The following is a 12,444-nucleotide window of genomic DNA, read 5'->3' as shown; positions in this document are numbered from 1 at the left end:
ATGAAAATATATAAATAGTGGATGATAATAGAAAGTTTATATTTTGCTACTGTTGACACAGGAAGCAAGATGAGAATATTGGCTTTTACTATTAGATTATAGCTGGTAATGATTAATACAGTAAGAAGAGTAAATAAAAGTGAAAACACAAAAGTGCAGGAAACACACTTGTCAGTTAACGGCTTTAAACACTAGACTTAAGGACTCTGTGGAGTAAAACACTTGTCAGTTAACTGCTTTATACATTAGACTTGAGGTCTCTGTGCAGGAAAACACTTATCAGTTTAACGGCTTTATACATTAGACTTGATGTCTCAGTGCAGGAAAACACTTATCAGTTAACGGCTTCATACATCAGACTTGAGGTCTCTGTGCAGGAAAACACTGGGCAGATAACGGCTTTATACATTAGACTTGAGGTCTCAGTGCAGGAAAACAGTTGTCAGCTAACGGCTATATACATTAGACTTGAGGTCTCTGTGGAGTAAAACACTTGTCAGCTAACGGCTTTATACATTAGACTTGAGGTCTCAGTGCAGGAAAACACTTATCAGTTAACGGCTTCATACATCAGACTTGAGGTCTCTGTGCAGGAAAACACTTATCAGTTAACGGCTTTATACATTAGACTTGAGGTCTCAGTGCAGGAAAACACTTATCAGTTAACGGCTTTATACATTAGACTTGAGGTCTCAGTGCAGGAAAACACTTATCAGTTAACGGCTTTATACATTAGACTTGAGGTCTCAGTGCAGGAAAACACTTGTCAGTTAACGGCTTTATACATTTGACTTGAGGACTCTGTGCAGGAAAACACTTGTCAGTTAACGGCTTTATACATTTGACTTGAGGACTCTCTGTATAATCTTCGCACATGCACACTGAGATAGCAGAGATGGCGCCAAAAGAGTAACCAATTGTGCTAAAGACATCCTGGCACATTTTTTATATCATGCATCAACACACCCCAATTACATGCAAAAAAAGCAGCGATCATGGAGGATAACTAAGAACTGATCATACTAATAAACACCATTCTCTCAGTGTTGAAGAGCAGATATTAGGATTTTGTTTGTATACGCCTGAAATATGTAAATATTAGTCGGAACTACGTTGTTTCCAGTAAGTAACAATTTGGGGAATTTAAAACACGTGAATCATTCTCCTAATATCGTTACAGCAAATGAAATAACTGGGCTGCTTGCAAATCTTTTTAGTGGATAGATGAGGTAAGTGGATTATCCTCCTAGTACCTTTAGAGAACAACTGCAATAGCTGGATTATTCCTAATATTAATAAAGAACAGTTGCAACAACCAGATTCTCTTTTTAATCTCTTGTATCTGTAGTGAAAAGTTGTGACCTCCTAATATATTTAATATTACTTATACAACTGAATTTTTTCTGATATCTGTAGTGAAAGGTTGAAACAGTTGGACTACATTTTCATATTTTTAGTGAACATTAAAATAAGCAGTTGAAACAAAATAACTCTCATAATATATGTAATTATAAGTTGAAAACAATGGAACTATCCTTCCTTTGTCTACAGAAAACAGTTGAAACAATTGTGCTATCTTCCCGATATCTGTAATGTGTTACTTGTTTTCTCTGCTGTACTTAAATCTGTTCATTGCGTGACTAGAAACTAACGTCTTATTACTGTTCTAAAATAGATCAACTAACATTGAAGTAACCTATAATCTTTATGTTCCACATTTTCCATAAACCGTCTTTTAATACTACCTATAATCTCATCGTATTTTAATTTTTACAGCTAGATGATAGGTTTTCTTTACAAATAAATTATACACACGTGAGCCGAGATTATGAAATCTACAGTCGGTTCTCAGATCCTCATTTGAACGATTTGTATATACTAATGCAGTGTGACGTCGTCACAGAAGCTAGATGTGGTTCCATAGGTGACGTGTTTTATATCTTTTTATTTGGCTCACGGCGAATTCTCTACTATTCGACAGTGCATACCTCATCAGCTGGACTTGGGATTGGTGGATAATATGACATTTCCAAAGACGGATATTCGTGAAGCGAAATTATTTAATAATGTAGAGTCAAAACAACAACAGGATTTAAAATCACACCCGAATTCAACCTGAAGCCTCACCTTGTTCGTAAAGGTTATGGTTGGGAAAGAGAATCATGCAACTTAAAAATAGAACTATTGCGGAGAGGGTGGATACAAGATAATAAATAGGGAGTTGAAGTTGACGAAGGCTCACAAGAAAAAAAGTTCCCAAACATCCAAACATACCTCGGAATAAGCATGTGTTTTCAAGTAAACAGAATGGCCAGAAATTGTTTGGAATTAGAACAATCCCATTCCACCACACAACTACTTTTCAAATTATCCCATTCAGTTCGAATTGACTTTTGTGCATTTGATCTATGTGGTCTTGAAAGCTAACGTCTAGATACAGAAGGAGAGTGGAAGACTGACCTAATTGTTCTTCGCAGAAACTTATTACAGTGGAAATTTATGTGTAAATCAAAGTGCATAACCATGACCACCAGAACGAGCCCGATTAAGGATGGAGAAAGTAGCTTAAAAATCATGATACAATATTTGTCTTTTATTTTCAATTTAGAAAATTTCGCCAGTTTTTAATACAAAAATAAGTCTGTAAAGACTGTGGCATCTCATTGACCTCAGGTTCACAGGAATGAGAATCTATGGGTTTTGAACGGTTTTCGGGGTAATTAAAGGACGAAATACAGATAACGTTTCAGGTGATCTAAGAATCTCTTCATTTTTTAAAAATATAATATATGTACAACTGAAGCCACTGTTACTTATTATCAATGTACAATTACTGTTATTACTTGACTGTATTTAATAGCTATCCGTTAGCTACTTTGACTTTTTACAGGCTTAACATCTTGAGTTGTCAAATTTATAACACATGTTCACTGCTATCCCACTAATCACATTATCAATGTCCCCAACGAACTTATATCGGTAACACGTATTTAAGTTGTCCACTTCAATGCATACAATTTGAAAAATTTCGACTCGTGTGATAAACACTCTAGATGTTAGTTTATTAGTTACCTCATAAACTTATAAAACAGTTTCTATATACTTCATTTATTAACATTCCACTATGTACTAAAATTAAGTTCCGTTTAATGATCTGTGCTAATGGAGTTATGAAAAATTTAATTTAACTTGCTTTAAAAAAATTAAATGGTTTTGTATATATTACTTTGTAAAACAGGTTCAAAGACCTTTTATTCAGTCCTGTAAATCTGTATTCTCTGTAAATATTCACGTTATTCTTTAGATAATAACATTTTTGAATGATATATGTAAAAGATTCGCTTAGTATGTTTCACAACCAGCTTCACTGTGTGCCCCCTCCCCACGTGGGTCAGAAGTAAATTTACGGAGCTACAACGCTAAAATGCAAGGTTCGATTTCCCGCGGTGAACAAATAGCCCATTGTGTATATTTTTGCTAAAACAAACAAGTAAAATTAATTGTATGAAAAAAAACCGAAAAAAGGGAAAAATGAGAAAATATTAGAAATGTGTAGGTTTTGTTTGTATATTGTATTAAAAAATTATAATAAGAGTGTTTAAAAAGTGCTTCTTGAACAAGCTCGCAAAATCTTTTCAAGACTAACAAGTATTATTATCTCTGTAGAAATAATATTTTTGAAAGTCTTTAAAACTTTAAAAATGGCATTTGGAAGCTTTGAAATATTTAAGCATTTTGAATCTTCATTTAAAGCAAGTAACCTAAGTATTGTTAATTACAGCTGAAAGACAGACTAAAAGATTAATATATATTTCAGTTTCTCGCCATTGATTCTCTGCGAACCTGGCTTGTAAAAAATCAAAGATTAAGGCCCTTTATATGTTACGTATTAGAATTTCGAATTATCTGAAACTGAGTTAACTGATAAATTTAAGTTTAGTAGTTAAATTGTACTTTGGATTTAGCAGTTAAGTAAAGGCCGATATATAGTCAGTTTATGATATTTGCCAACAAGATTGATACCCACAGTTTTCTTATTTTTTAACACAAATGCGTTTTAATATGCACACAACAATACAATTTACAATAACAGTTATTACAAATAATGATTTATAAACAAAAGTTTCACAAACTTACAAACAGTATAAAATCTTCTTTCTAGTCTGGAACTTCTTCGATATCTTATCGAGGGTTCACGATGAGCGAGTTGATTACGAGTTGACATAGGTATAATTCACTTAATAGGGAGCTAGCTAGCTTTGTCCTTCGTTATTTACCAGCCACACACGCCGAGTTTTCCACGATGAATTTATATAATGTTTTCGTAAAAATACTTATGTCCAATGAGAATCCACTGAAGTTAAATGATTTGTAATGTTCGAACTTTGTAAAGGCTTCTGATCAAATATATGAAGTTTTCCGATTGATAAGCGTTATGATAATCACAGTTATAGTTTATCAAGTTTATAGCACACTGACAATAGCGAACTAATAATAGATACTCTCTTTTTCGGCGCGTCGCATTGGTTATACTTATAGGCGTGTAGAGGCGTTCTAGAAATTTCAGTTTTACGTAACAATACTGAGCTACATTTAAGCGTTTACTTATATACATATATTGTTGATTCTTACTCTCGAAAATCTTCTACAACTTTGGAGAATAGGCGGGAGTTTCGCAATACATATCTAACACTATAAGCTATTTATGTTTTTAAATATAAATTTAATCTAAACAAACGATTATATTAAAATAAATATATAATAACAAATTCGTTACAATGGTAAAACTGGATGCTACTTTCCTAAGGGCTAGAGTTTTACATTTTATAAAACCAAAATAATTATTTAAATGAGATAAATTTGTTGTTATTATTGTGGGATGTTCAACCAGATACTCACAATATTTGTTTGGTCACAGATATAACATGTAAAATCCACTTGATCTTTTCTCCTTCTTTTATATCGTATAAAAGTCTTGTGGGATTGACTCTCCCTAGAAGACGTCTAGTACATCCAGGTGGGAAACTAATGTTCCCAATTATGTAACATTATACTTTATTTTCTTAAACTCATGCTCCCATATTGTTATGACTTCGTATCCTAGAGCTTCAAGTTGTTTCTGTCTTTGAAATCTACGATTTCTAATAAAACACATGGGTCTATTTAGAACTACATTCTTTGTGTCAGAGTCATAACATTTATTACAACTATGGTAGCAGTACTCGTAAAACTCATAGATCGTCAGAAACCTTCTACTCTGTAATTCAGGATCTGTTTCTCACCCCCATTAAATGCATGTTGCATCTTTACCCTCTATATTTTTGTACATAATCTAACCATTGGTTACTTACTTGGCTGTAGTTGTTGGTCGTAAAGTATCGGTGGTTAGATATGAGAGCTATCGATCGTGGTGGAATAACTTTTCTTCTGTATACAGCCATGCATAAAGAAGCAATGGTCGTGTATCTGAAGGGATCTACATCGTAGGTTGTGAGAAACTCGTCCCTGAATTGAAGACAGAACCATCGAAGTATATCTACGTCTGATCGGCAGTATCTAAAGAAAAAAAATACATTTTTCAAGATAACAATAACAAGAAAAATTAATAAGAATCAGCACTGACAATGTTCTTTTTTTTCTTACCTGTATATCTCTTCTTGAAAGTCAAAGATGTACTCTTCCTCTCGTCGCTGACAGTGCCAATCCAGGAACTTTTGCCTGGGTACTGACATGGTATCGGTATAGATCCTCGATATTCCTCATTTGAATTGATTTTGAAAAGATGAGGAAAATATCCTTTCTGTAGTTCTCCTAATTCAAATGTTTTTGGAAACAATAATAAAGACATACGAATGAAATTGTAACTGCCAATTATTCTAATTCTACGATTTTTGACGGTCATAACCATAATTTGTTTACCGTTTATGATAATGTAAGGTTTTTATCCCTTGTCGAATAAGATAATTCAAGATAAATTGCCCATCGAAACCTTTAATATTATTCGCTATAACTATATAATTTTTTATGTTCGTTCGAAAATAAGAATTTACAAAATTCGTAACATGAATTATAACCTTTGAACACTGTTTCCTTACCATTAAAATCATGGATCACGCACTAATTTACCTCGTGAATTCCGCTTTCTTGATCTGTCTCAAAATAAAAAAAAAAGTATTTATTTGATCATGGTACCGTAGGTAAATTTTGTCTGGGCGTGAAGAACATTAATATATTACACGGTTAAAATTTTCCGAAGATACTACATGTATTTGAACATTAATATGACGTTGAAGTTTAGAAATGTCTTCTATTCCGCATGGTCCTTCTGGAACATTAGACGAAGTATGTAAGCCTTTAGCCATACGTGTCAGTAGTCGTCGTCCTTGCTTTCTAATACTGTTATATTTTGGATCTTTTCTGAGTGATGCTAAAGTAATCGTAATTATTTATAGCAATAACTGATTTTTTTAAGTCGATCAAGACTAATGTTTGACAACACATGCGTGCAAATTTAAACTTCATAAAAGTTGTTTTGGTTTTAATAACGGATTTTCCATAATTCAGCTACGCAGATTTCGAAAATAATATTCTTTTTTTTTCTATCAAGTATTTTTTTACAAATCGGGAAGAAGAAAAAACTGTTACTTAGATCAAATTATTATTTCGTTTACCACAATGAACATTTTTTATTATTATGTTTGTCATGTTTGGGTTCTAGAACGATCGATAAGACTCACGTCGCGATTGTTCTAGAGAAATCTATAGCCAGTGGTTGTCAACAATTTAAGCCTAATAAAATGTGACTCGATTTCAATGCAAATGATTCACTTATGAAAAAAGTACATACGACGTTTTGTGAAAAATCTGTTCGTGATGAAGAGAATTGGATATTATTTTCGGATTCAGCGTACAGGAATTACAGTAGAACATGTAAACATTTCAAGACAGTAAAACCATTGCAGGCCGGTGTAATTTATGTCTGGCGCAGCCTACAGGTAATTCCAACGTAGTAACTTCAATTTTGAATGAATCGTTTAATGGTATGCCTTTCAGTTTGTTTCCTTTATAAGTGTGAGTGCAAGAATGGTATATTTTGATGTCTGTCCTCCATGCCCGTTTTTAATTGTTTGTTTTGTTTTCGACTTAACTAGATAACTTGCTTTAAGCAAATGTTTATGCTAATATCTGTTTCTTCTCTATATTTGCCTGTATTGTTTATTTTAATTATCTATTGTAGTTATCATTTTGTACTTAAGATCAAACAATCGCTACGATAAGCTCTATAAGTACAGACAAGATCTCAAAATCGAGTTTCAAGATAACTTTAAAATTAATTATACTTCATATAAAGTTATAAAAAATGCCACAAGTCACACGCGGTGCAGTGACATTAAGTTTAAAACTGGATCACAAACAACGATTCTTTGTTTATTGTTTCGGGTACGTTAAACCTACGGAATCTCTTTATGCTTTCAAAATGATTTATTGGAGCGTAGCAGAATCACGGTCTAAAGTCAAGGCCTAACACCTGCTGTCCAAAAATCAATAAAAGTCAAATAGCAAGGACCAACTGCATAAGAATAGTCCGTTGAATTTTGCCTAATACATCCCCAACTTTGAATTCATGGATAACTTTGTTCGAATATACACTCTATGGACTTGTGCTACGTGTGAGACACGCGGGAAGAATCATTATTGTAAGTAAGCAGTTATAACCTACCAACACGTGCTGCGCGAAGTAACGTGCAGCAGATGTACAGTTGTATAGGGCAACGTCACTCCCATTATCGCTGCTTAAAGGCATGTTATAATGTACTGATTAAAAAAGATGCTAATAATAATAATGTTGAGCTGAACCAAATAATCATTTTTTTCCGAATAAAACACAAAAATCATTTCATAAACTCACTGTTATTCTTGAACAACGTGCAGTAAGTGTAATAAAGTAAATATACATATAATATGTAATTTTATATTCTTCATTAGTGGGACGGGGCGTGGCCTAGTGACTGACATACCATACTGTGAATCTGAAGGTTCATGGTTTGCGTATCTTTACCACAAAACTGCACTTCTCACTTTGGGGTTGCGAGTGTGCTATAATATTGACGGTCAAATCCCACTAATCAGTAGACAAGAGTATCCCAACAGTTGGCGGTGAGTGCTATTGGCTAGCTGCCCTCTTTCTTTGTATTATTTAAAAATTAGGGACGGATATACACTGATAGCCCTTATGTAACTTTGCAAAAACAAAAAACAAAAAAACCTTCACCGGTGACTAGAAGATTTCTGAGGAACCTCTCAGAAATTACATTTTAACCGGTTCTGAGACGGAAGATTTCAAATAATCATATTAACTATTAAATTACTGATTTTCTTTTATAGGTTCACTATCGCAAGGGTCCAGGTATGTATCATTTGCATCGTATTAAATAATTGTGTGTATACCTGTTACAACACAGTTTTAAAACTGGCCCAAAACCATTAGGTGAAATCACTCATTTCCTGTGTAAAATACATAGGGATTCCAGGCAGTATTAGTGCAACATTGTTCATATATTTTGTGTGATTTGTATATTATTAGGGACCCTGTCATGAAGTAAAGTCAAGAGACCCACGAGTAGATTTGTGTATAACTAATTTAGAAAAATATGTAGAAAAGGCTGATGGGGATGCAAAGCGCCATCATTAATTTTAAGGCACACCAAAAAAAAAGGATAAATACTTATACTAACTACTTTTTCATATCCCACACAAAAGCTTTGCCAATCATTATTTAATATTTTATCTATTTTGAGTGAACTTACTGCTTACAATAATTGTCACATTACATAATCCTTGAAAGACAAAATTACAACCTTATTTCTCTAAAGTAGCAAGCAAACTTACCCAAATGTGTTTCCTACACACTTGATGTTGACCAGGAATTATTATGTAAAATAAACCTACACAAAGTGGTTTTCAAAAGCACACAGCGCACTTTTCTTTCAATCTTATTAGCTTTTCTAGGGAGTTAAATATAGTATATGGCGGTTTATGACAAAGTATGGATTGACAGTGCAAACATGACACAGCCTTTCAATGATCCCTCTTAGTGTATTACATATCCTCACTAGTTGTTACGCTCTTGTTAACTAGTTGGGATGTCTCAACATAAAGCAAATGTATGAAGCCATATACGCCCATAACTATTAGTGTACGTGCACTAACTAGAAAAAAATTGGGGTGGGGACATATGCCACTTTTGCTCTAAGAATTTAAAAACATTTCAAATGTTCAAATGTAAATGTTCGAAGTATGGTTACAAGAGGCAACAGAAATGGAAATACGGAAATCAAGAAGCTATTAATTGGTACACTACAAGAATACCTGAGTTTAACACACAAAAATGTTATAGATACAAAAAATCACACAAAATATAAGAATTCATTAGTAAAAGTTCTCACCACATTAAATTATCGCAGACAAAACACAAATAAATAGTAACCAATCTAAAAGAAGACTACCTCTTTGGTAAAACATGAACCTGCAAGACTAATAGAAAATATTTTTAAGGTTTTTGTTGAAGAAGTAGTCTCATTACGCACCACTATAAAATTCGTGAGTTTATCTGTTTTTCAGCCAATTTCCTCATCTTCCTTTGTAAACCATGAAATCATGAGGGAAAATTAGCTAGTCCTTGTGAAAGTATTTTTTGGGATTAATCAAATTGCTTGTAATATGTGGTAATGTGTTGAAATATCATATGGAAGCTATTAAGGCCGGTACTGCAAAGGTGACATGCATACCAAACCAAATTCAAAATCAGTTTATCTGTAGGATAAGAAAGACTATTTTTGACAGGATTATTATTATTATGTTTTATTGAACTCCAGAGCTCTCCTGAACAAAACAGATGTCTCAGATTTTAAGATATGTCGAAATTACAAGAGATGGCTTAATTTATATCCAAGCCCAAAAAGGGTATCACAAGAATTATTCTAGATAAGCTGAAGAAACGTGGTTAGGATATGGCTGATTGCAGGGAGCAAAACTATGGCAACGGAGCTGACATAGCTGCAGCATACAAAGGTGTTAAAATCGAATTCAGCAGGTTTGGTTTGTATTTCGTGCAAAGCTACACGAGGGCTAGCCGTCCCTAACTTCGCAGTAAAAGACAGGGAAGGCAGTTAGTCATCACCACCTCCGCCAACTCTTGGGCTACTGTTTTACCAATGACTAGTAGGATTGACCGTCACATTATAACGCCCCAACAGCTGAAAGGACAAGCATGTTTGTTGGGACGAGGATTCGAACCCGCGACCCTCAGGTTGCGAGTCAAGCACCCTAACCACCTGGCCAAATATTCAGTAGGTAAATCAGTACGTGTATTTCATTCCGTGTGTTGCCTACTCACTGCATTTTGTTGGAGAAACTACTGCAGTGATTGTTTACAAGTTGTTATATTTTTTGGAGTTGTTCAAAGATTATATACCTTGTTTTACACTTCTGCTAGTATTTTGGGTGCGTGTTTAAAAAGCACATTAGCATTACTTTAAAATGCCAAAGTACGACAAGATGATCAGCAAAGGTACAGACAATACTACAGAATTAGTTGAGCGTGTTCTTTATAGTTTAAACGAGATCAAGACTTCATACAATCTAACGCCAGATTTTAAGTTGGAAGCTGATATCTTGCAAACAAAAATTTCAACGATCTTTTCTTGTTTGACCAAAATGTAGCATACTATCTTATGATAAATTTATCATTGTGAAAAAAAATTGCAAATTCCGGATCTTGATATACAAATGGCATATTGTTTATTTGGTCATGTTATGGTCTTCTGGGTTCGTTGCATGTAAGGAAACTGCTGCTTCGCAGACTGAAACATTAAAAATATGTTCCCAATTTAAAGATGCACAATCTAAAAGGTTAAAAGTAATGTCAGGTGAACCTGTAAAGGGTGACAGATTATCAGACACCGAAAACGTTTTTGAATGCGAAGCTTTCAATCTGAGGATTTGAAATCTGGAATTTTTCAGAACAAGATTGAGCTCTTTGTTATTTTGCAAGTAATTTGTAGGGAAAGCTTGGATATGAAGGCACCCATTGTACTCCTTGCCTACATTCGCTAAAGGTCTTTAGATACAACTTTTACAACCGGACCAACAAACAAACTACAACTGTACAAACCACTGATGATAGAAACAGTAATTAAATGTTGTTGCCACTGACAAGAACAAACCACAAGATGAATGGAGAACAAACAACTGAAACAGAGAATAATCTACCTCAAATGATATTCAGAGTTAAAGAAACCCTTCAGGAGACCTCAGTCGGTTGAAAGAGAAACAAAGAGAATTTTAATAAATCCTCTGTGAAACAAAGAAACAAATCCTTGAGAGAATTATATTTATAATATTTAACCTTATCTGCTTGTAGAATTGTTTTGGTGTTGTCTTTACGTTTCTCAGATAGTAGTTTTAGAGACAATGGAATAAGATTCAAACATAAAACTTACTTAATATTAAACCATGACAATGATAAAAAATTAAAGTTGAAAATTAAGATTGTGATGCTTTTCTTTTTTACATATTCGTGTTCCAAATGAAATATTTTTACACTGAAGTATATCACAGAACTATTTCCACCAAGAACATTAAATACCTACTTATATTAAATAGTAATCCATTAGCTTTTAATAATTTCTCAAGCTGAATAAAGTTAATTCGCTATCTCTCCAAGTGCTAAAAACAATGTTTCCAATAAAGGCGATTGATTACTGCTGTTACATTCCCGTGATGAACACATTTAAATATTTGTATCCTAAGTTCCTGTTAGGATAAAGCAGTTTTTGTGTGGTTTGAGAACATACCAAATAGGTTAAGCAGCTATATATGAGAGTGTGCGAGTTCATATGCTATTGGTTCAACTAGAAGGACATTAAATGGCCTACTGTATGGCTTACCAATGATTATTGAAATTTCAAAGACATAAATTCCCGTAGCAGTGCCAATTATTTTCTGAGAGAATGAGATCTTATTTATATTTCTCATAACTATACCTTCAATGACATTGTTTTTGTATTTAAGTTCTCACAACTATACCTTCGATAACGTTGTTTTTGTATTTAAGTTCTCACAACTATACCTTCAATGACGTTGTTTTTGTATTTAAGTTCTCACAACTAAACCTTCAATGACGTTGTTTTTGTGTTTAAGTTCTCACAACTATACCTTCAATGACGTTGTTTTTGTATTTAAGTTCTCACAACTAAACCTTCGATAACGTTGTTTTTGTATGTAAGTTCTCACAACTATACTTTCGATGACGTTGTTTTTGTATTTAAATTCTCATAACTATACCTTCAATGACGTTGTTTTTGTATTTAAGTTCTCACAACTATACCTTCAATGACGTTGTTTTTGTATTTAAGTTCTCACAACTATACCTTCGATAACCTT

At 33.5% G+C, this 12,444-nt stretch overlaps 1 protein-coding gene across 2 annotated transcripts; it reads right to left on the bottom strand.

Moving 5' to 3' along the window:
* Window positions 1-4,772: 4,772 nt before the first annotated feature.
* Window positions 4,773-5,792, bottom strand: LOC111085792. Of its 2 annotated transcripts, XM_022386010.1 has the most exons (3): window positions 5,644-5,792; window positions 5,352-5,556; window positions 4,773-5,141 (listed from the first exon to the last, which is right to left on the bottom strand). In XM_022386010.1, the coding sequence occupies exons 1-3, from the start codon at window positions 5,730-5,732 to the stop codon at window positions 5,133-5,135; spliced, it is 303 nt and encodes a 100-aa protein (XP_022241718.1). In that variant the 5' UTR covers window positions 5,733-5,792; the 3' UTR covers window positions 4,773-5,132. The 2 variants fall into 2 exon arrangements, with proteins under 2 accessions (XP_022241718.1, XP_022241717.1); XM_022386009.1 differs by having other exon boundaries at window positions 4,773-5,556.
* Between the last annotated feature and the right edge of the window lie 6,652 nt (window positions 5,793-12,444).

Source organism: Limulus polyphemus, unplaced genomic scaffold (genome assembly GCF_000517525.1).
Source record: "Limulus polyphemus unplaced genomic scaffold, Limulus_polyphemus-2.1.2 Scaffold620, whole genome shotgun sequence".
Classification (NCBI taxonomy): Eukaryota; Metazoa; Arthropoda; class Merostomata; order Xiphosura; family Limulidae; genus Limulus; species Limulus polyphemus.
The sequence above is the reverse complement of the archived record's forward strand: the minus strand, read 5'-3'. Positions and strand labels throughout refer to the sequence as shown.

What these genes read in the sequence shown, in the direction of transcription:
- LOC111085792 (XM_022386009.1), bottom strand. Translation starts at nt 5,732, where the DNA reads ATGTCAGTACCCAGGCAAAAGTTCCTGGATTGGCACTGTCAGCGACGA. An exon ending in TTTCAAGAAGAGATATACAG is followed by an intron (nt 5,557 to 5,643) that starts GTAAGAAAAAAA and finishes TTTTTTCTTTAG; the next exon opens with ATACTGCCGATCAGACGTAG.